The sequence below is a fragment of the Melanerpes formicivorus genome, unplaced genomic scaffold (assembly GCF_026170545.1).
Source record: "Melanerpes formicivorus ecotype bairdi unplaced genomic scaffold, bMelFor1.0.p_v2 SCAF_2, whole genome shotgun sequence".
NCBI lineage: Eukaryota > Metazoa > Chordata > Aves > Piciformes > Picidae > Melanerpes > Melanerpes formicivorus.
The window spans coordinates 53,543,965-53,565,880 of NW_027142354.1; the positions used below are offsets into that span (position 1 = coordinate 53,543,965).

The window sequence follows — 21,916 nt, forward strand, 5'->3', positions numbered from 1 at the left end:
AGGTGCTTCAGTTAATGATAGTTTGGTGGAGCATAGAGATTCTCAAATGTCAGTGTGTTCAAACAGTTATTCCAATGCAACTGTATTAATGCTAGTTTATTCAGTACTCCTAGATGAATACAAAATTAATCAGGCTGGAAAAGACCTTTTGAGATCATCAAGTCCAACCTATCACCCAACACCGTCTGATCAACTAAACCATGGCACTAAATGCCTCATCCAGTCTCTTTTTAAACACTTCCAGTGATGGTGACTCCACCACCTCCCTAGGCAGCCCATTCCAATGGCAAATCACTCTTTCTGTGAAGAATTTCTTCCTACACATCCAGCCTAAACCTCTCCTGGTGCAGCTTGAGACTGTGTCCTCTTGTTCTGTGCTAGATACTAATTCTGTTGCCATTAGTATGTGCCGATCATTTCTGGAAATGAAGACCAGCAGCGTGAGTGGTGTGGATGAAAAAAGGAGGCTGATACCTTTTCTTTGGATCTAAGTACACCACATTAACAGGAGGATAACAGGGGTAAGGCAGGAGACTTGCAAGGACAGACTTGCATGTGGTCTTCATACATTTGTTCCTTCCTTTTTGTTTTTGCCAGCAGTATTTGCAATGGAGCCTGTTCAAACAGGGGGTGTTTTCCCCATTGCTATGCATTTAGCACCTTTGTGGTTAAGAGGTGTTTTAATCATCAATTCTCACTGCTTATGGCTGGATGCCTGCTCGCATTTGCACTTCAGTGTTTGCTCTTTCTGCTGCCTCATATAGGCTTTCTATATTTTATTTATAAGGTTGGCTCATTGTGGAGCAGGTGGTAAGGTCATGCATGACTGTTTTTAGCACTGTAGATTTCGGCTGTGATTTTCAGTTTGGGTGGAGGCTGATGAGACTACGATGACTTGGAAAAGCTAAGGTTCTAGCTCCTACTGTGGACTTATTTTCTGGAAATTGCCATTGAAATTCAGTGGCAGGAGTTCAGTGGATTTCCATCCTATAGGCAGTGGTAAGCAGAAGTTTTGTTTTGGGTTTTTCTTTTCAGCCCTCATGTTGTCTTTCTCTCTCATTTTCTCTTCCTGTTTTTGTTATATCTATATGGTGTTTACTTCTTCAGCGTGATTCAATTATAATGCATGGAAACAATTCAGCTGCTTGTTTGCTAGAGAAGTTTTCATCTTTGTGTGAGCACAAACATCTTCTTAGTGAAATGGCCTTGTTATCTTGCACTTCCCATTAGGCTGGTGTAGCTCCCTCAGTTTTACAGTAAATCGAAGATTGCTACATTTTGAATGGCTTTTATGAGTCTTTATAAAACTATAATTGTTGAAAAATAATACAAAGATACAGTGCTCAGGGTAGATGTAGAGAGATGAGAGGTTCTGGACAGGCTGAAACTCATGTACACCAAGCTAGATGGCTGGTGCACACCACGCTAGATGGCTGGTGGTTTAGATCCACAAATTCCTTATAAATGCCTCTACCATAATGTTGGTTTTGTCTCTACACTGGAAAGAGTTGCTCACAGTTTTCTTTGTCTTTTAAGGCATAATGGGTACACAAATGTTTAGTGTAAGCTTAAAACTTAGTTCTAACACATCCTTAATTAGCACATCTATAGTTCCACCCACTGAAGAACAAAAGAGAAGTTGGGGCACAAATTATTGTAGTTTTGACTTCAAATCTTGGAATGTGACCTTTCCAAGGTGATGAAGGAAACTGGAGTCTTATGTTCAGCATTTTGACTCTGAATAAGAGGTTTTTTTTCTTCTAAGTAGCCAGGAGAGTAGGAAGTTAGAAGGCAGAGCCAGGAGGTCAGACATAAGAGTCAAGGAAGTATGAATGACATCATCATCCCTAAGTACCCTCTCAGAAGATGAATGGTCTCTCTCTTGTATTACAATGCTAAAGAGCATTAGAAGGTGATATGATATCTAGACAACACATAAGATAAATGCCTCAGAGTATGCTAGAACAGCTTCCCCCCACCACCCTCCCCGAGTACATAAATCCTTTGGTGGTCTCAAAATACAATATGTGGCTGATGACTATTACATACTGTGGTCAGCTTTGTCCTGACAAAATTCATTTAGATTTAACAAGTACCTTGAACATTATCTAATTTAGTTACCTAAGCTGAATAACTCAGTGTAACTCCAGAAACCCTTTATCTGACTAGATTCACAGCCCTTTGGGGACACAGTGGATTTCTTTTTTTCTCCTAGTTGCTGAATAGAAAGTAATCAGATGTCAACAGAAGAAATATCCCCATCTTTTTTAAGTTAAGCTGGCACAAAAATGTGTTTATCCTGATAAAACTTAGCACACAATCTTTTTATCATGATGAAACTAGAAATGCAAGTTTCGTGTTCTCAATGAACAACAAAGTTGCTGTAATGTTGGTTCTTAATGATTTATTTTTTTTCTGGATGGAATGCACACCACAAAGAAAAATAGCTAAGCTTCTGTAAAGTTGGGTCAGGACACATTCAGACACAAGTGGATTCAGTCTGGATTTCAGTCTTTGTGCTTCAAAAGCACAATTGTTCCAGTATGATTTAAATAATCTTTCTTACGGTAATTTTGCAACATGCAAAGTTGCAGCAGACCTCACTGCCCAGCCTGCTCTTTTGCTTGTGTAAACACCCCTCAGTGTTTTCAGGAGGAAAATTTGATTAAAATAGCTATTTGCATTCCTATAACCAAAATTAGGGGGGGGCAGGGAGGGAAGGGAAGTAAAAAAAACCCAAACCTAAAAATCTCTCAGTAGGACTCAGCTTCAGTTTGGGATAAAGATGGATTTGTGGTGTGTAAGCTGCACGGAGGGCAGAGTTCCAGTACATCATGTTAAATCACTGAAGTATTCTTTCCTCTTTCCAGTATTTGCTAAATTGTTATTTTTATAAAAATACTCTTATGTTCATTTTAAATGAAAAGCAAGACAAGAAGACCTTCACTCTAGCTCTGACTAAATGCTGCAAAGTCCTTTATTCTAAAGCAAAAGCTGTCAGACTTTTAGCATTAATAGAAGAATGGATCTTTCTTGACAAATGCCCCCATAAATTAGATATTAGCTTTAGTCAAACTCTGTCTCTCTCAGGAAAGATTTCCACTTGCATATTCAATTGGAAGGACCTTACATGATGCCCACTTACTGCTAGGCTTCTGAGATGAAGGCAAAGAAAAATTTCTGTGAACAAAAGAATATCTGGAAAAACAGACCTTGAGCTTATGCAGAGATTCTTTTTTATAGAATGTGAGTTTCACTCACTTTTTGACATGTCTGTCTGCTGCTCTGTCCACCTGTCTGTCTGTTTATCTATCAGCATTGCAGTGGTAATGTGCAGTATCAATTGGATTTTAAAAGACATAGATCTTTTATATTAGCTGTCCTTTTTTATAATACCTTTTACAAATTTAATCAATGCTTTTTAATATACAATATAGTTTAAGTGCAATATACAATAAATATTAGAGCTCCATCTTAAACATGCTCTAGCCTTTAAATTGTTAAAACTGCAGTGCCCTTTCAATCTACTTACATAATGTCATAAAATATACATTTCAAGGTAAATGAAGTCAGCTACTTCAATTTAGTCCCTCAAACTGGTAGTAAATGAGAGGTTAACACTATGGTGCCAAACCCATTATTGAGTAAATTTAGCACCTTGGACAGCTCTGTAAAATCTTTATTGCTTTCCTGACCTGCTCGTCATGTTCTGTCTATGTGTTCAGTGGCTCTCAGCTCTGATTGAAAGGCAATATATTAGATCCCGAACACAAACATGCTCGGGGGCTGCTTCACTGTGAGCGTAATGACATGGAGGTGAGAACAATTTTCTGGTCACCGCAATCCAAGCACCTTGCAAGGTCTGTTGCTCTAACTTATAGAGGACTTTGGGGGCTCCTTTGTATGTGGAGTTGTAACAGTAGCTTCAGTAATTTAAGCAGAGCCACAAAGGGTGTAAGATGCATTGAGAAAAATACCTTGAGCGTGGCTGTAGCAGCATTTTATTGTGTGTTTTTAAAGCTAGTTTGTGTCTGTAAGAACTACCATCAGCTCTGGAGCAGAAGAGACCACTAATTGACACAGGAGTTTTTGCATGGCATCTACTTGGTATGAACTGAAAATGTCATATTCAAGAAAGGCATTTATTGTGTGAAAATACTGTTAGAGGAAAAAATATGAAACTCAGATTTTACTGACTTTTAAAACGTTGGAAAAAAAACAACCCACCCCAAACCCATTAACTAGCTAGGAAAATTGAATGCTACTTGTCAAGCATTTTTCAATAAATCATCATCACAATTAGTCTATTTACATGCAATGTAATGTGGCATCAAAGAACTTTCAATGTTTAAGAACTGGATTTGGTATTAGGTAGAGCGGCTGCAAGATTCTGTGCAATTACTTCATTTTTTAACATGGTCTTCAGTCTCTTTTTAGATGCATTCTAAGGTTTTTTAGCTCAGCATTACATAAATAACTATGATTAGTCAGGTAGAGCAGAAATGACTATTGAAACCTTCTCTTTTTTTTTCAGTAATTTGGCATAATGACAGCTTAGGCTAACAATATTCCAAAGCAGTTTGTGGGCTCTCTATCACATTCTAATTTTCCATCAGTGAAATATATAGAGCAAACAATTTTTTACTGAGGGGAAATAAATGGTAGTTTGTAAAGTCAAACACCTGTGCAGTAATTTTCCACCTGAAATCAGGGATCGCAAAACCACAACAAAACCGAATGTTTTTTTCAGCAACATCTCTGTTCTTCACCAGTTTGTGTCTTCCTTGTGAGGCAAAAAGGGCAACTCAGTGTCCTGATAATTCTGTAAAGCAAAAAAAGGATTGATTGTACCTGGATGTTGGGTCTTTGTCTGTCTGTCCATGACTATGCTGCTAACTGTCGTGGTCAAGCTACGTTAAAAAACCCCACACAAAACAACCGCCAAAACAGAAAGGGGAAAACAAACAAGCAAACAAAACCAACCAGAAACTGGCTGTGGCAACCAAACTCCTCAGAATCTCTTCCAAACGTAGGGATTTAAACCCCATCAATTATAGATTGCATTTCACTTCATATGGGGAAAATAATTTCAACGTGTGTTCTGCGAGGAGGGGTGTGCGCAACAAGAAGGCAAGCCTAAATGTTTACTGGGAGTACAAAAATCCTCCATCTCATTTTTGAATTTAGGACATTATATATGTCATAAGTAGTTACTGCAGTATGACAACTATTTTACCTTATATTATAGAGAATTTAAAATTGAAAAAAAAAAAAAATGCTAATATGCATCTAAAAGCTTGTCATTTGAAGAGCTGTTCGAGGATTTTTGAAGAGGTTATGGTGACAGCAAAATGAACGCAATTATATCTCTATTTTCTGATCAGCGTCTACGGTATACGAAAATTGAGCATTACTGTTTCTTTTGGGTGTAAAATATGGCTATTGTGTAAAATATTTTAAGTTTAAAAGTTGAACTTTGCAGGAAACTGTAAAATCCTCAGCGGTGGCACTATTTTTGTAAGCTAGCTGCAGAACTATGCCATAGCGAAGAGCGTTGTGTTAGTACATTACAGATGTACTTAGCTGGGAATTACAACAATATGTTTTGCTCAAAGGGCAGTCTCAGATGGTTGGGTTGTTTTGGTTTTTTTTTTTTTGATCAGGCAATTGGGGTTCTGCTGGATGCTTTGAAACCAAAAAAAAGAAAAAGGAAAAAAAAAATCTGAGTTAATTCTGCAGTGAATTTTTTACATGTTGGGTTTTTTTAATCAAGATTGTTCATAGAGATATTTTTTTTCCCCACACTGCATGAATGCAGGAAATGCTGTTATTACTGACATTTAAACTGGTTTTAAATTCTCTAAGAAATATTAGATGCAAGGAAGCAAATAGGAAAATGGAGAGAGAAAAAAAATTGCTCCAACTGGAAAACTAAATCCCAGAGTGTTTTAAATTCTCTGTCCATGCAGGGAATTTCCTCAGGAAACACTGCGCTACACAGGGCCACTCTCTCATACTGCCTATGTTTTCCCCTTGTGCATCAGTTTATGTACATGGATCTTACCCTGACCCAACATATGGGGGAGGGATACGAACCAACCAAGTTGAAAGGCTACATTACCAGTAGCACTGATTGGAGATCTTTTGAATGTGGCCTGCTGGGTAAGGTCACCATTCCTGCAGTACGCAATTAAGAATAAAATAAACACATCGAAGGGATTCATAACACGCTCTGAATGACATTGATTGCAGTAATCTAGTAAATGACCTCAGGATTGTACTCTGCAATAAACTGATGAGTGGTTTATAGTGCAGATGGTAGAGACAATTGAGTGATGTATTTTATTTTGCAGCACCAATGATTCTCACCTTTTGACTTGATTAAGCGTGTGTGTGAATAGGATGAACTAGCGATTTAACACCATTCAGTGGCTGCTGAGAGTTCTTACAATTAAGGTGTACCTGGTGGAGGGAAAACAAACCAAAACCACAGCACAACTAATAGAAGAGTATAAAAGATTCTAACATTTGGGTCTCCCCCTCCCAAAGGAGTTTATTGAACTCAGAGGAATGCATCTGTTTTTGTATTGACAGGAAGTAATACTGAAGAGGGCTGCTGATTTAGTAGAAGCACTCTATGGTATGCCACATAATAACCAGGTAAATGCATTCTACTTCAGCAATTCTAAACCATGGCTATTTCTTAGATGTATAGATAGATCAGGGGCTAAAGGTATATGATACTGCAATGTGAGACAAGAATAAATATAGAGGGCAATGTCATATCTGGAGTGGGGCTTAGTTTGCTTGCTTTCTCTTTCAAAGGATATGAATTTAGTGCTTGTAAAAGCAATGTGTTATTAACCCTGGAGGCATTTGCCCACTTTCAGCAGCTACTATATAGTATGGGCAATGATATGTTTTATGGCTTGCCACCAGTGATTTTTCAATCTTACCCTAAAGACAGCTTTAAGATGGAGCAGATCTAGGCTCCAGCCCCATTCTGCCAGTTGGTCTTGTTATACAGAAGCATGGCCACAGGGACTGAAACTTCCAACTTTCTTACCACAGATGTCAGCATATATCACGTATGCAGCAGGTCTTAGAAGCTTCAGCTGTCAGTCAGCCAATTGGTTTAGAGAGAAAAGCATCAGGGTTTTGCCTTTGGACAGGGAAATGTTTCATTTTAGTGTGAAAGAAAAAGTTTGTCAGAGGCACATTGGTAACTCTTTTATTATTTTTTTTTCCTTTCTTTTTCTCTAGGAAATAATCCTGAAAAGAGCAGCAGACATTGCAGAAGCACTCTACAGCGTCCCCCGCAATCACAACCAGCTCCCCGCCCTTGCTAACACGTCAGTCCATGCAGGAATGATGGGAGTGAATTCCTTTAGTGGTCAACTAGCCGTCAATGTTTCTGAAGCTTCCCAAGCCACCAATCAGGGTCAGGAGAAGACTCATCTTCCTTTCTCTATGAACCTTTTCTGATGAGAGGCAGGGAAACATGCAGAGCAGTGAGAGAGTGGCGAAAACTGAGGACTAGGAGCGCGTCCAGACAGATACCATCCCACATGCATGCACAACCCCTTAATGACACTGTATTGTCAGGAGATGGGGCTTTCTTCAGTGACTTTTACCCCAATTTGGGGAAAGCACTTTTGCATCTATCTAAACAGGTTTTCCTTCTGCTCAAAATAACCCATGTAGTTGTGTTTAAATCCCACCACTTTGAAAAGGTTTCTATTGACTTGAACATGTACTTTACTTGAAGTACTTGCTTATATATTTTCCTGAGGATGGCTGATCTCACAGTCTGGACCACATGTATCACCAAATCAATCATTTCTTTGCAACACAGAAGTATCCCTTGAATATTTTTCTGTTTGGTCTGGTTTTGCAAGAGGCACAATACTGGCACTGATTTGTTTGTTTGTTTGGTTTTGAAACTAGCCAGATTAGAAGTATTTACAAAGACATTTTGACAGCTTCTTCAGCTTTTAAAATACAGTGCCTTTCACTGTGTTTCAAACCAATATTGTTTTAACTCCTACACACAAAATTTAGAAAAGTGAAGAATGTTTTGGTAAAAACATTTCCCCCTCTCCTCTGCTCAGCTCTATTTATTGTCCAACTTAAAAAAACCCTACTTTAATTAGAAAGTGTTAGAATGAGGCTGTTCTGGAAATGCAGGGAAAATGATTTGGCATTACACTAAAAAAAAAACATAGCCATGATTTTTAGATTTAAATATTTGATGAATGTACTGTGTGGTAGGGAGAAAAGATGGCTTTTTTTTTTTTTTTCCCTTCTAGGAGTGAAAGATGCATTTTGTATTTCTGTGCTCCTAGAAACAAATCTTCCCTTTTTAGGATATTTAGACACGAGTTCCCCCAAGTGTCATTTCCAGAAGTAGGTATCACCGTATCACAGTATAACTTAGGTTGGAAAGGACCTCGAGGATCATTGAGTCCAACCTATCACCACAGACCCATGACTAGACCATGGCACCAAGTGCCACGTCCAATCTCCTCTTGAATGCCTCCAGGGACGGTGACTCAACCACCTCCCTGGGCAGCCCGTTCCAATGACGAATGACTCGCTCGGTGAAGAACTTCCTCCTCACCTCGAGTCTAAACCTCCCCTGGCGCAGCTTGAGACTGTGTCCCCTTGTTCCAGTGCTGGTTGCCTGGGAGAAGAGACCAACCCCTTCCTGGCCACAGCCACCCCTCAGGTAGTTGTAGAGGGCAATGAGGTCACCCCTGAGCCTCCTCTTCTCCAGGCTAAACAATCCCAGCTCCCTCAGCCTCTCCTCGTAGGGCTCATAGGTAGATATTCAGATTTTAATTCAGTGCCAAATTTTCTAGTCATTTTCTACTAACATAATGATCAGACCAGGGCAAAAAAAAAACCTTCAGGATATCCCAACTACTATGAGAAATATACCCTTCATTTTCTGAAGGGTGCAGTGACCATATAATTTGAGATGGTTAAATGAGAGTGACATCAGAAGAGAGTTACAAAAATCACATGCTTTTAACATACCTCAAGTCAGTATGTGTGCCTCACTTTGAAAATGTAGGTCGTGTTTACTCCATTTCCTACAAACAGCCCTTTTAGAGAGTGCTCTTATAATACTCAGTGGCAATATCTGCTTGAGGGCATGGGTTTCCTGAGGAGCTGTGGAAGCTGTAGCCTCCCTCCTCCAACTTCATGCTCCCATCAGTGATGACCTAGGCAATGAGGGTTCATACTTGGAGGATGTGGTGGTCAGTGCTGTCCCTTCCTGTACTCACCACAGGTGGACTAGGCTGCTGGCATGGTAGCCCAGAGTTACTTGTTTGTAGCTGTTTGTGTAAGAATCTGTGCTTGGGCTAACACCAATTTCTAAATGTATTCCCTCCCCACAAAAGGTTTTACTCGCAACTCGAGCAGCGTGTCACCTCATGGCTATGTGCCAAGCACCACCCCCCAGCAGACAAATTATAACTCTGTCACAACAAGCATGAATGGCTATGGCAATGCTGGAATGTCAAATTTAGGCGGTTCTCCGACCTTCCTGAACGGATCTGCTGCCAATTCTCCCTATGCCAGTGAGTATTATATGGCTTCTCCTCTATTTTGCACATTTTCAGTAGAAGGAGATGGTGATTTTTTTTTGGTGGTGCTCAATATTTAGTTTCTATTTTGAGCACCTGAAACACAGGTTGCTCTTTTCTCTCCTCTTCGAGGAACTGGCTTTTGCAGCACTTTGAAGATGTTAGTGTTGCCAGCAATGATCTTCTCTCTTTTATTATGATGACAATGATTATTATTATTAGGGAATCTCATAAGAGCTTAAAAAGAATAATGTTTCTCATGACTTGTGCTGATATTTTCATAACTTACCTCACACTCTGTCCATGTGAAACACAGTCCTCAACATTGCTAGAAAGCAGGGATGGCACGACTGACTTAATGACTGTTGGAGTGAATCGAAAGTTGGTTGACAGTACATAATTTTTTGTTGCAGTGGGTGTAAAAGGAAGCTAAGGATATTTGCTGCAGGAAAAAAAAAAACATATCTTCCTCCAGCTGTTAAGATATGACTCATGTGGCATAAAGGAATCCACTGACATCTGTAGAAAGCTGCTAGCAGAATCAGGCCGGAAGGACTTGTCACATAAATAGGTTTATTGGCTGAGACCCTAGCACGGACAGGACAAGCAGACTACTGAAAATCCAAGGTTTATGCAACAAATGTGAAATTTAGTGGTTGTAACAGCAGGCATGAGTTATTTTGAATTGCATTGCTAGAGTACAGAATTAAGAAGGGGATAGAAACAGTGCTTTAAAATCTTACCTCCAAGGATTCTTAGCTGCTGCAAATTTATTATAACATGTTTACCCACATAACTAGTACTTATAAACTGGGAATTGCTAACCAGTTATTATTTTTGTACTCTAATAATAATGTAAGATGCAATGTTACAAAGTACCTTACTTATTAAGTCGAATTTGCTGTCATAGAATCTGTGCACTCTGAATTCATAATATAAGATGATTGATGAGACATCTCTTTTTTGAAGCAGATGCCAGTAATGCATTTAAAATACTCTAGCAGTGTGTTATTTCATATTTATGAACAAAGTCCTCTTTAGAATGGCACTTCACTTCCCAGCCCTGCTTCTCTATTCTGGTTATATTTTGGGAGGCTTTCTTGGTAGATCTGTCATTCTGCTAATGCCTAATCCATGGAATCAGAAAATGCTTCAATCATGACCTGAAAATTAAAAGGTGGCATTCTTAATTAAATCAATAAACTAATTGCTGTATAGTAGCAATTCAATTTAGGTGCTTTGATTGCTCTCCCTTAGCAAGTACTCCCAGACACAGAGTGACTTCAGACTCAGATTGTATCTGTCAGACTGTGAAACTTTGAACATTTAATTTCCATTAATTGATTTCCTCAGTGTTAACAAATATGATATCAGATTCTCAAATATGAACTTTAATAGGGTGATTTTTATCTACACAAATGCAAATAATAACAATTTAAAGCCCAGATGATAGGAAATGTACTCTATAATAATGTAATTATTCATAGCTCCCTCGTGTGTATAAGCAGTTTCTAAACAGGGTGAAGAATGAGGAATTCTACTATTGGGTCTTCCCTCTTTTTTTTTGTTGTTGGATAAAAGGGGCAACTGGCAATTCTGACTGAATAGAAAACTAGTTGGCTTTGTTTTCATGAAAATAAATTCACTTAAAACCTGAGTGGTAAATGCATGAACCAAAGACATTTATCCCATTACATAGTAAAATAATGGTTTAAGGATATATAGACTTAAAAACTCAGCCTCCTGTGCAGCAGGTTTGCATTCTCTACACTTATTTGGAAACCCTGAATATTCTCATTTTATTCAGTCTTGTAGTTAAAGCCAGCTCTTCATTTGACTGGCTTCATTGCTCAGCTGTTCCAGCTGAGATTTCAGTCGATGTCTCTGAATGAGAATGTAGTATTGACTATAGTCAGGTGGTGGTCACAGATCCTCTGGGAGAACTTTTTGGCTTGGCCATTGTAAAACAGACTTTCATTTTCAAAACTCTCCATCTTGGGTGAGATGTGAAATGCCAGCTCTCTTCCAGTGCATAGATCAAATGGTCATATAAGAAATATGACTGGTTTTCATATCACTAAGAATTCCTGGGAAGTCCCTACAGTATAAACCTTCCCAAAGCTGATGGATATAAGGAAGATGGAAACTGACTTGGTACTAGTAGTTGTAACAGGGAAAGCATCTGTGGCCATTGTGAGAAAGGTTGAGTGGCTTCTTCCCTTGGGATATAAAAGAAAAGTATGATTTCTGTCAGTTATCCACACATTGTTTTGTGCAACAGGCACTGAAAACACCAGTGCCAAGAGATCAAAGGAGGGAAGAACTGTCAGAGCAGTCATCTCACTGTTTGCTTCATGCTGGACAGCCTCCATGTATATGCATGTGTGTGTATATATACATTCCCAGCTTTTGGAATAAATCCTTTTAAACTCTAGTTCTTGCAGGGTTTGAGAGAGGAAAGAAACTTAACCATTTTAACCATTTTTGTGGAGTTTTGACGAGCAGGTTGGCTGGGTCATCACTAAGACCTTCCTTACTTTTTGCAAGTTTGCCTGAAAACCCATAGATCTTTTTCTGGACCCACCTTGCTATAAGGAAAGCGTGGCTTAAAATTCTGAATTTGGAGGTTGGTTAAAAAGTCAAACATTTACAAGTTAAACGTTCCAGATCCAAATTTGCACTTTGACCAATCTCCTTGCCCATCAGTTTTGTCACCCCTGAGTTACCTACAGAGTCTGGAATCCCCTCTTGTCCACCTGCACAAAAACATTACCAATTCAGGCCAGAGCTGTGAGTAATGACAATTCCTAGAAAAGTTTGAAAGAGGATGGCAGGATGGGGTTGTTATAAGGATAAAGAATTGCAGTGGTAGAGAAATGATTGTTTGAGAGCTCCTAGAATTACTGCTCCTGAACATCTGCAAAACAAAACAAACGAACAAGTGAGTTTCCTGTAATGATCGATCACACTTTGTGAACAACCAGATATCTAACTGCAGTAAAGACTTTAGCCATTTGAAATCAGACCCAGTGCTCCCAAGAAGCAGAATTCTCTTGTTCCTGCAGCCTGCTGATTATCTAATACTAAGGAATGCCTTTTGGGGCATCTTTTTTCCTCTAGTTGTGCCATCGAGTCCGACAATGGCCTCCTCCACTAGCCTCCCCTCAAACTGTAGCAGTTCCTCTGGGATTTTCTCCTTCTCACCAGCCAACATGGTCTCAGCGGTGAAACAGAAGAGTGCTTTTGCGCCTGTTGTGAGACCGCAAACTTCTCCTCCTCCCACCTGCACCAGCACCAATGGCAATAGCCTGCAAGGTAGGTGAAACCAAGTCTGGAGCAGAGATGGCAGCTCTCAGAACTCTGAGTTTCCAGTGCTTTGCGAGGCTCTAAGTGACACTGAGTTGTCAAAGGAGATAGAAGACAATGGGGAGTCTCTGGTGGTCTTTGTCCTAAAGTTTCCTTCTGTAAAGAGTAATTGGACTCCACCACCAGACCATGCAAGAGTTTAGCAACCACCCTATCTCTAACTGGACTAATACTGCTGAATTGACAGGCTGTGTCTTTTAAAGCACAGACCTACTGTTATGATAAAAACAAGTAATATTTCAGCTTACTAATACCATCCTTTTTCTTTCTTTCCTCTCTTATTCCCTGTTGTCGTCCTTTATCAGACCAGTCTTTTGTGGACTCTAGCAAGTACTCCACTGCAGGGTCTCTCCAGGGGCTGGCCTTCTCCTGAAGTACGTCACTCAATCTTCCCTTCCTTTTTTTGTTTTTTTCCTTTGTCATAGTACACTTGTGCAGAAATCCTACTGAGAGCAAATAGATGGTGACAGAGTTTGGCACGAACCTTTGCCTTCCATAAACAGAAGACACATTACAAACTAACAGCAGCATTTTCACTCATACTACTGATTAATGTAGTTCTGTGCCAATTAATTCCATAAATGATGCAGGGCCTTTTTGAAAAGCCTCTTCAACTGTTGGTATCAAGGGGCTGCTCTTTTTCTGCATCCCTTCCCCTCTCATTATGAAGTATTCCAGCATTAGCACCCAAATAGGTTTTGAAGCGTTGATGCAAGCCGAGGGAGTGACAGACAAAAGCGTTGTCAAGCTGAGGACGCTGCAAAGACCAGCACTGCCCATTTCATTGTTTGGCTCAGCCTGTTTTACAACTCTGTGTCTAAACCTTCCTGTGTAATTACCTCACTACACATTAGTGCCCTGAGAGAGATGTTTTCATGCTCACTTAGACCAAGGAGTTTCCATAAGCAGATGCAGCCAACTGCAGCCAGAGGTGGAAAAGATTTTGCGGTATGCGGTGTGCTGCCCCCAGACCTCAGGTCTGTTTTCCCTTCCACGTGCCTGGGCAAATTATCCAAAGAGCATTGAGCAGGGAATAAAATCCATCTTTTTTTTTAAAGCCATATTCAGCAAGAGCTGTGCTGAGCAGGGGGAGGATAGTTCTGCAGACTCCACCTGTCACTCTATGGCCACTGGAAAGAGAAACGCCGAGCTTGCAGGCATAATGCTGATAGCGCCATTAACAGCCCCCCAAAAAATCTATATGCAGGCAGAGTGGCAGGAATTCATTCATAAAAGCTAGGATCTCTTGTGACTGAAGGAAAGCATTGTCCTCTGTGCATTTTACCCTGGTGCACTGGAAGGAGGAATCCATGCAGTTGTACACACATGCACACAGGAACTGAGGAATTACTAGGAACGTATAAGCAGAGCTGAGGTACCTTCAGTCAGGGCTTTGTTTCAAACACAAATTGTGTCAGGAATAAAATGCAGCCAAATTTTCAGCTGAGAGGCTGTGTTTGGCAGAGTGATTTTTGCATGGTTTAAGAAGGCAACAGCTAAAATGATTCACCTCCAAATTAAAGTAAATAAAGAAATGGGGAAAAAGGAGTTAAGAGTTCACTGCTAGAGGCCTTTGAAAATGCTAATTTTCTTTTCCTTCTCTTTACCTTGTGCCACCTTGCTGTTATGGGTGGGGAGAAAAAGCAAGTACCAGGAGAAAGCTCTTTCAGGCTCTGGTTTTTTTTTCCCCTTTCACAAGACATGGAATTCTCAGATACATGCTCAATTATGAAAAGCAATTATGGAATGAGCTGAAAGCAGTGGACTCAACTAGGGCTTACTGATTGCCTGGTTGTTATGTCACGTCCAGACCTATAATGCCCAGAAACCACACACATCTTCTGAGTGTTCCCCCTACTTTTTATTTAGCAATTCAGTTTTCATAATAGGAATAAGACACCAAGAGAAGGTTCATTTCTAGGTCATCACTGAACTTCTTGGTGAGTTAAAGACACACAGCCTGTGTTCCCATGCCTTCTGACACCACCTGAGGCTTGTAATAATCACTCAGAAATGCACTGCATGTTGTGCCTTATTGCTTAAATAAACAACCATGTATAAGGAGGCTGTCTTATCTCTCTTGGGCTTCTGGATACATCAGAAAGCAATCAAGCTTTCCTTATGTAGCTTAGATATCAGCAGAACTCACTAAAACAACAGCTAGGCTTATCTGTTGTTCTCTTTGCCATGCAATTTTGTAAAACTCAAAATACATTATTTCTGTAATTTGCTGGCAGCAAATACAAATTAGTATATGATAGAAGAAATAATGCCCATTGATAGGAGTTTTTCTGCTCTCTGCTTTCCCTTTTTAGAGGTGGGTGTGATCTCATACTTACACTGTTTACCACTGATATCTCTGTTTTCAGGATCAATAACGTGCTACAGCTGAGAGAATTTGCATGACTATATGTAGCACTTATGGAATAAAAGTAGAGTGATATAAATGAAGACTTGGAAAGAATGGAAATATCAAAGCTTTTAGGCAGAAAAGATACCATTTGCCTTGTAATTTAATTCAGGATTTCAGAGCTCTTCAAAAGCAATAATGCTCTGAAAAAAATGAGCTAAGATCTACATCTGTACCATTTGTTTCCAATGGCAAAAGGTGCGTGGCTCACATGTAACTACAGGGAAATGTCTAAGCCGTGGAGGAGTTGCTGTTATGTCACCTTTGTTCAGGCTCTCACCCACGGCAGACAGCTGGGCTGTCCCAAGACGGAGACAATTCTTGACCACTTTGTGGTTATGGTGAATTTTTCAGCTTGAGAATAGTTGTTTGGATAATATGTTCACATTTTCAGAAGTACAGGTAATTCTTCTAAGGCAAAATAACATCTTGTTTCCAAGATTCACTAAATTTACAATTTAGAAAGGGATGTAACAGACAAAAAGGTTGAAATAGTGTGCACAGAGGATTAATTATCCATCTGACTCTGCTCAGTTGCACTCATCACATGTAGGAAGACTACCCATTCCCATCTGCTCAGCTCCTTTCTTATCTGAGCAGTAAAGAAGGGAGCACTGTTGTCTTTGTGCTGTAATATATTAACTGATGTCCAAGCACTGCAGCCCAACCTATATTCTGTATTTTGCTTAAAGAGCTGCTATCCATAAATTTCCAAGTGCTTTCCTAATGGGGAGAAAAATTGTTGTCCTCGGGTAAGAAACACAAATGAAATTTCTTGATGTAATACAATGAACTAGAAGGAGAACTGAAACAAAATCTGTCTTCGGTCCATGCCCATGTGAATCTTACACGTATCCAGATAGGGAAAATCACACAGCTTCAGCTGCAGGAGGCTGCCTTGTAGGGCTGCAACAGTAGGATAGTCTGCTTGACTTGACCCATCACTGTCAATACCTATTTTGTTGGCACCATAGAGGTCCATGGCTCAGGGTCCATAAGCTGGCCCACATGTAAGGATGGCAAGAGCAGAGTAGGGAGCAACCACAACAGTGAGAGCATTGCTTGGCTTGAGCTTCCTTCATTTTCAGTCACATGTACCAAGAGGACAGCCCTATTGTGAGGATCCGTTGCTTGGTATTTCAGAAACTGCTAAAATAAAACCCTTAAAGGATTAAAAAATAAAAACCCAAGCCAACCACAAAGCTGCTGTTGTTTCACCCAGTGTTGATTAAATTGGCAAGGATTCTGAAAAATACAGGCGACATGAAATTCATCCTAGGATTTGACAGGAGACAGCACAGCTATGGAGATAATAAACAAATGCATCCTCAGATTATTGTCATACTAGAGCCAAAAAAGCCCACAATAGGAAATAGCTCAGCAAGGCATATCTAAAACACAGTGGTGTCCTCTATGCTACTCACTTGAGTGTCTTCCTGTGGGACTTAGAGCAACTTAACTCACCTCTCTACCCTTTTTATCCTCATTCTCAGCTCCTTGAAGAGCCCTTATGTGGAGTGCAAACAATCAGTAGCTATTCTACATAAAACCATTGCTGAATAATAAATTCCAAGAGTTGGAATGCTGCTATGTAGTTGCAACACACCACCTCTGAGGATGGCCTGTTGCAAACATGTGGATGTGTTTTGCATTCTCTCCTTCTCCTCTCATTTTATTTCATTTAATCAGTGCAGTTTACTCGAGCTGTTCTCCCTTTGCTGATTAGACTTGTAATTCTTGCACATATGGTGGTGTTTGTGGAGAAAACATTTCCCTCCTCTCCCCCTCCAACCTCAAATCTGTGAGTCTTTTACTTTGGCTCTGTTCTTATCAAATAATTGCAGCTGTAATTAAAGCACAATGAATCAGCACCAGTCACAGGGTTGAGTTCTTCCTTAAGAAATTACATGTCCAGATGTCTGAGATGGCAGGCAGACCTAGTGTTTAAATAGTGTGCCCATGAAGTGCTGCCAGCCTGAAGACGAATCTATTCTCTGCCTTTTGGCAAGTAACTGTGCAACTGGTATTTTGAAGATGCATTGTTGTTACAGTTTTCATCATTAAACTTGCATGATTACCTCCTGTAATGATGTGCTTGCTCACAGCACATTACATGGACCCTTGGAGTTACATGGGACCCTAATGGAGTCCCAGGTAAATAGAGGGGAGACCAAGCTGGAGTTCAAGTTCGAGTACAATCTTCTACTGTACCTGTTGACTTTTAATGAATGTCTTCTCCTTAAAAGGTGGTTTCATAGAAAATGAGGTGGGGAAATACTGATGATTCAGCTTAGCCAGCAAAAGAGAAGACGGTCTATCTATTCACTCAATAGAATAGAATAGAATAGAATAGAATAGAATAGAATAGAATAGAATAGGAATAGAATAGAATAGAATAGAATAGAATAGAATAGAATAGAATAGAATAGAATAGAATAGAATAGACCAGGTTGAAAGAGACCTTCAAGATCATCGCGTCCAACCCATCAACCAATCCAACCCACCTAAACAACTAAACCATGGTGGCAATGATGTAGCTGGTGATGGGTAATAAAACCACAAGAGAGCAGTCTGCTGAACCACCAGCTAAGGATATAGTTCAATTTCTACACTGGATTTGAGAGTTTTAAGTCTTTTTCTGAGCACCTAGACATAAGTCCCAGGGTTGAACACTGAACATGTAGGAGAAAGCTGGCCTAGGAGAATAGAGCACTGGTCCTGTGCTTAATGCAACAAATGCCCTGCCAGGTCTATAATGCTGGTGGCCTGTGAGACTCCAGCCATTTTCTCATGTGTGGAGCAAGTATCTGCCGTGCTTTTAGCCTTTTAAAAGAATGTGTGGCCATGGCTGGGTCAGGTTCAAGCCTCTTGAGCTATTTGGGATTTTGACACTGAAATTAAGCCATGGTTTAGTTAGTCATGAGGAGTTAGGTAGTAGATTGGACTTGATGATCTCTGAGGTCTTTTCCAACCTTTATTGATTGTATGATTCTATGGAATTAAAAATCAGTTGGGGTCTGATTCTGCTGTCAGGTAAAGAGCACTTTTCCTGAAGAGAACCACTGATTTCAGCAGCCACTTGCAAATGAAACCTCTTTCTGATCTGAATGAGGCTTCCCTTGATGATTGTGTACATAGTTGTCTCTGCTGGATTAGGTACTTAGATATAAATTTAATTCACAGAACAGCTGAGTATGTTGCTAATAAATGTTGAAAAGCTCTGAGGATTTTTAAAGTTGCTTGATAATGCACAAAAGTAACTTTTTTCCCCTCCTTTCTTTCCCCCCTCTCTCTCTCTCCCTTCCTTCTCCCCTTTCCTCCCAACAGCTATATCTGGCATGATTGTTCCCCCCATGTGAAAGAATTGCCTTGAAGAATTTTATTGATGAAGAGGTTGAATTCTGCTTCAGAGAGAATCTGACACAAGTCCCAGAGTGGAACTTTTTACTCAGGCCTTTTTAAAAATAAAAATAATAAAACTAAAAAAAAACAAACAAACAAAAAAAAAAAAGAAAGAAAGAATGAAGGAAAGCAAGAAGGAAGAATCTGACAATAACTGCGGATTTTTAAACAAAACAAAAATCACCATCCTTGCAAACACCGAAATTAGCAATCTACAGTTGCAAGGTGTTGATTCAAGTTGTCCATCCCAAATACCTGGGAGATATATTTATTGTATGTTGATAGAAAATCCACTTTTCCTTTTCTTTGTTTTTTTTTTCCCCTTCTGGGGTTTTTTTTTGGGTGTTTTTTTTTTTTGGTGGGTGGGGGTTTGCTTTCATTTCCTTCTGGGATTTATTTGTTTTGTTGGTTTTTTTTTTTGATGGGTTTTTAAGGCTTGATTTAACTCAACACCATTTGTCTTTTCTACATCATACGATTACACAAGGGACACTAGAGATGGAACTCCACCTTTTTAATTTATGATTTTCTTTTGTTTAATTATTATCTTTTTGGTTTGGTTTGGTTTGTGGTTTTTTTTTTTAAGCTGTGTAAAGAAAAATGAAGTGGTGTCATTTACATACAAGTCTGTATGGGACAGAATAGAAGTGCCAGTTAGTTTTTTCGTAGAAGAATTATGGCCATTTAATTAAGGGTCGGCTCATAGAGGTTGCTTATCCGGTGGCGACTTGCTAGTATGATGCTTTATTTTTTCCATGCTCTAATTAAATAGAGATCGCTCCCTAGAAAACTAATATTGGAGGGCAGGGTGGTGGTGGGGGGTGAGCTTAGTCACCTCTATCTTTAATATCAGGCTAAATAGTTGTATAAACAATGCAACAACAACAAGCTGCTGAAGGTAAGGATGCAAAGAAAACACATTTCCTCTTGAACTGAAAATCCAGTGCCTCTAGACATAATGTTCAACTGCAGAATTAGATGAGCATGGCTCTTTCTCTTCAGCTTATCTATGTCAAACCCTTTCCAAATGAAAACCCTTTCCAAATGAGTGGCCTTCTCCAAGCTTTGTGTCAGCTGAGCTGTGAATGAAATGCCATTTGGGCTTTGCACAGCCCTCTAAAGACACAGCGGCCATCACACCTGGGGTGTTTGCAGAGCAGCCCCTCTCCCCTCCACCTATTTGTTTCTGTGGGGCAGACTGAGAACAGACTCATCTGTGGTTCTGAAAAGCACACAGTTAATTGTCAGCCTCCCACTAGGATTGCTCCTGTATCAGTCGACCCTCTCAGTTTGTATCATACTATATTAAGCAACAGGTAACTGCTTTGGAATAGTAAATGGAAACATGAGTTGGGAGTGGGGTTGGGGCGGGGGTGGGGGGGTGGGGGTGTGGCTGTTAGGAAAGTCTCAAATCCAAACCGATAGCTTCTGTTTTACAAAAGTTTTGCTATCGTTATCTGGGAAGTGTTCTTAAAAAAAAACTATTAGGCCAAGAGGCAGCAAAGCTCTGAAGATGCATTACCTGATATTTTTTATGTTTGTTTCTTTGCCGTTGTGTTTTGTACGTAGCTATAAATACTGTAGATTTTTTTTTCGGTGATTTTTTTTTTGCGCGCCAAAGTTGTCGTTCTATTTATACATTTTCATGTCTTAAGACTTTTTTTCAATATCACAAAAAAAAAAGGAATTTAAAAAAAAAGGACAAAAAAAAAAAGAATTTTACTGCATATTTTGCAAATAATAATAAAAAAAAACAAAAAGAGCTCACTACCTTTAGCTTGCACATACTCGCAAAATTCATTAAAGCAAGGAGAAAACAAAAAGGCTTTTCTTGTTTTGTTTTGTTTTGGTTTGTTTCTGGGGGTTGTTCTGGTTTTGGTTTTGCTTTTGAGGGGGAGTTTTGTAAAATATCCATATAAATAATGTATTTATCTTTGGAATTTGTACATTGCTTTTTAATTCCCCTCCCAGGTTTATTTTATTGTGTATGTTGGCTATGTGAAAAGTGCTGATTTGTTTGTTTGGTCCTTCACCCGTCGTATTAGCTGTTGAAATGTGATTTTTTTTTTTTGTTGTTGTTGGTTTTTAAAGGAGACATTTCATTTGCTGAGGGTTTTTTTTTTTTTTGGTTGGTTTGGTTTAGGTTTTTTGTTTGGTGTTTTTGTTTTTTGGTTGGTTTGTTTTTTAGTATTGTTTCAAACCATGCTTCCATTTGTTTTTTTTTCCTTTAATTTCCACCCAAAAGCCATTGTCTATTTTTGTATTATTTGTAAGTTAAGAAGTTTTTTCCGATATATGGCAAAAAGTAGCATATTATTCTTGTAGCATTTAGTTATGTAGATTTAAAGGGAAAAAAAAATAATAATGTATCCTTTGCTTTTGAGGCTTAACAAAAAAAAAAACTAATGCTGTTTTACTCTATTAATATGCATGGGATTTCTCCTCTTTGGAGTGACGCAGTTTTGTGCATTAAATATGGGGAGAAACTTCATAGAACTCAATTGAAAATACTTTCTTTCTTGAGTCTGCTTGTATATTTCTCTGTCTTTCACATAAATATAAACCAGCAGATTGGATGCCTTAACAATGCAAATCATAGTCATTTCACTTGTACATTGTACTGTGCACCAGAACTGTCAATCATCACTAACATTCTAAGGGGGGGGGGGGGGGGAGGGGGAGGGGAGGAAGGAGAGGAAAAAAAATAATAAAAGAGGAAAAGAAGAAAAAAAAAGGAATTGAAAAGCACAAAAGAACTGTTTTGTTACCTTAAAATAATATAACTTTTTTCTAGTCGAGCAAGAAATCATTTACAACGATGCTGCAACTGTGCATGCTTCCTGTATGAATTTTGCAACGGTTTTCACTAGAACGTCACAGTGTGATCTTTGGGGGGGGGGGAGGGATGTGGGGGGGAGGGAAGGGAAGGAAAACAAAACAAACAAAAAACAGGTTTTTTTTTTAATTCTTTTTTTTTTTTTTTTTGGCTTTTTCATGGTGAGAAAATAAAAGAAGAGATAAAAAACAAACCAAACTGGAACATGTGAGAGACATCAGTTTATTGCTTCTCTGTATTCCGAGCGGTTATCCTAATTCACGTAGTGAGCAACAGCACGACAATGTAGTCAAATTTAAAGCCATATTT

At 39.3% G+C, this 21,916-nt stretch overlaps 1 protein-coding gene across 6 annotated transcripts in view; it reads left to right on the forward strand.

The window, feature by feature from the left end:
• Positions 1–21,448, forward strand: part of EBF1 (EBF transcription factor 1) — a 288,454-nt gene extending 267,006 nt beyond the window's left edge. For 3 of the 6 annotated variants that reach the window (XM_068161413.1, XM_068161422.1, XM_068161431.1), the window contains exons 12-16: positions 6,595–6,660; positions 7,264–7,441; positions 9,408–9,587; positions 12,714–12,908; positions 13,265–13,347. In XM_068161413.1, coding sequence (XP_068017514.1) covers positions 6,595–6,660; positions 7,264–7,441; positions 9,408–9,587; positions 12,714–12,908; positions 13,265–13,332 — 687 coding nt within the window. In that variant the 3' untranslated portion in view covers positions 13,333–13,347. Of the gene's footprint in view, positions 1–6,594; positions 6,661–7,263; positions 7,442–9,407; positions 9,588–12,713; positions 12,909–13,264; positions 13,348–18,696 lie in introns of those variants that run through there. The other 3 variants (XM_068161387.1, XM_068161395.1, XM_068161403.1) reach the window with 1 other exon arrangement.
• The last annotated feature ends 468 nt before the right edge of the window (positions 21,449–21,916 follow it).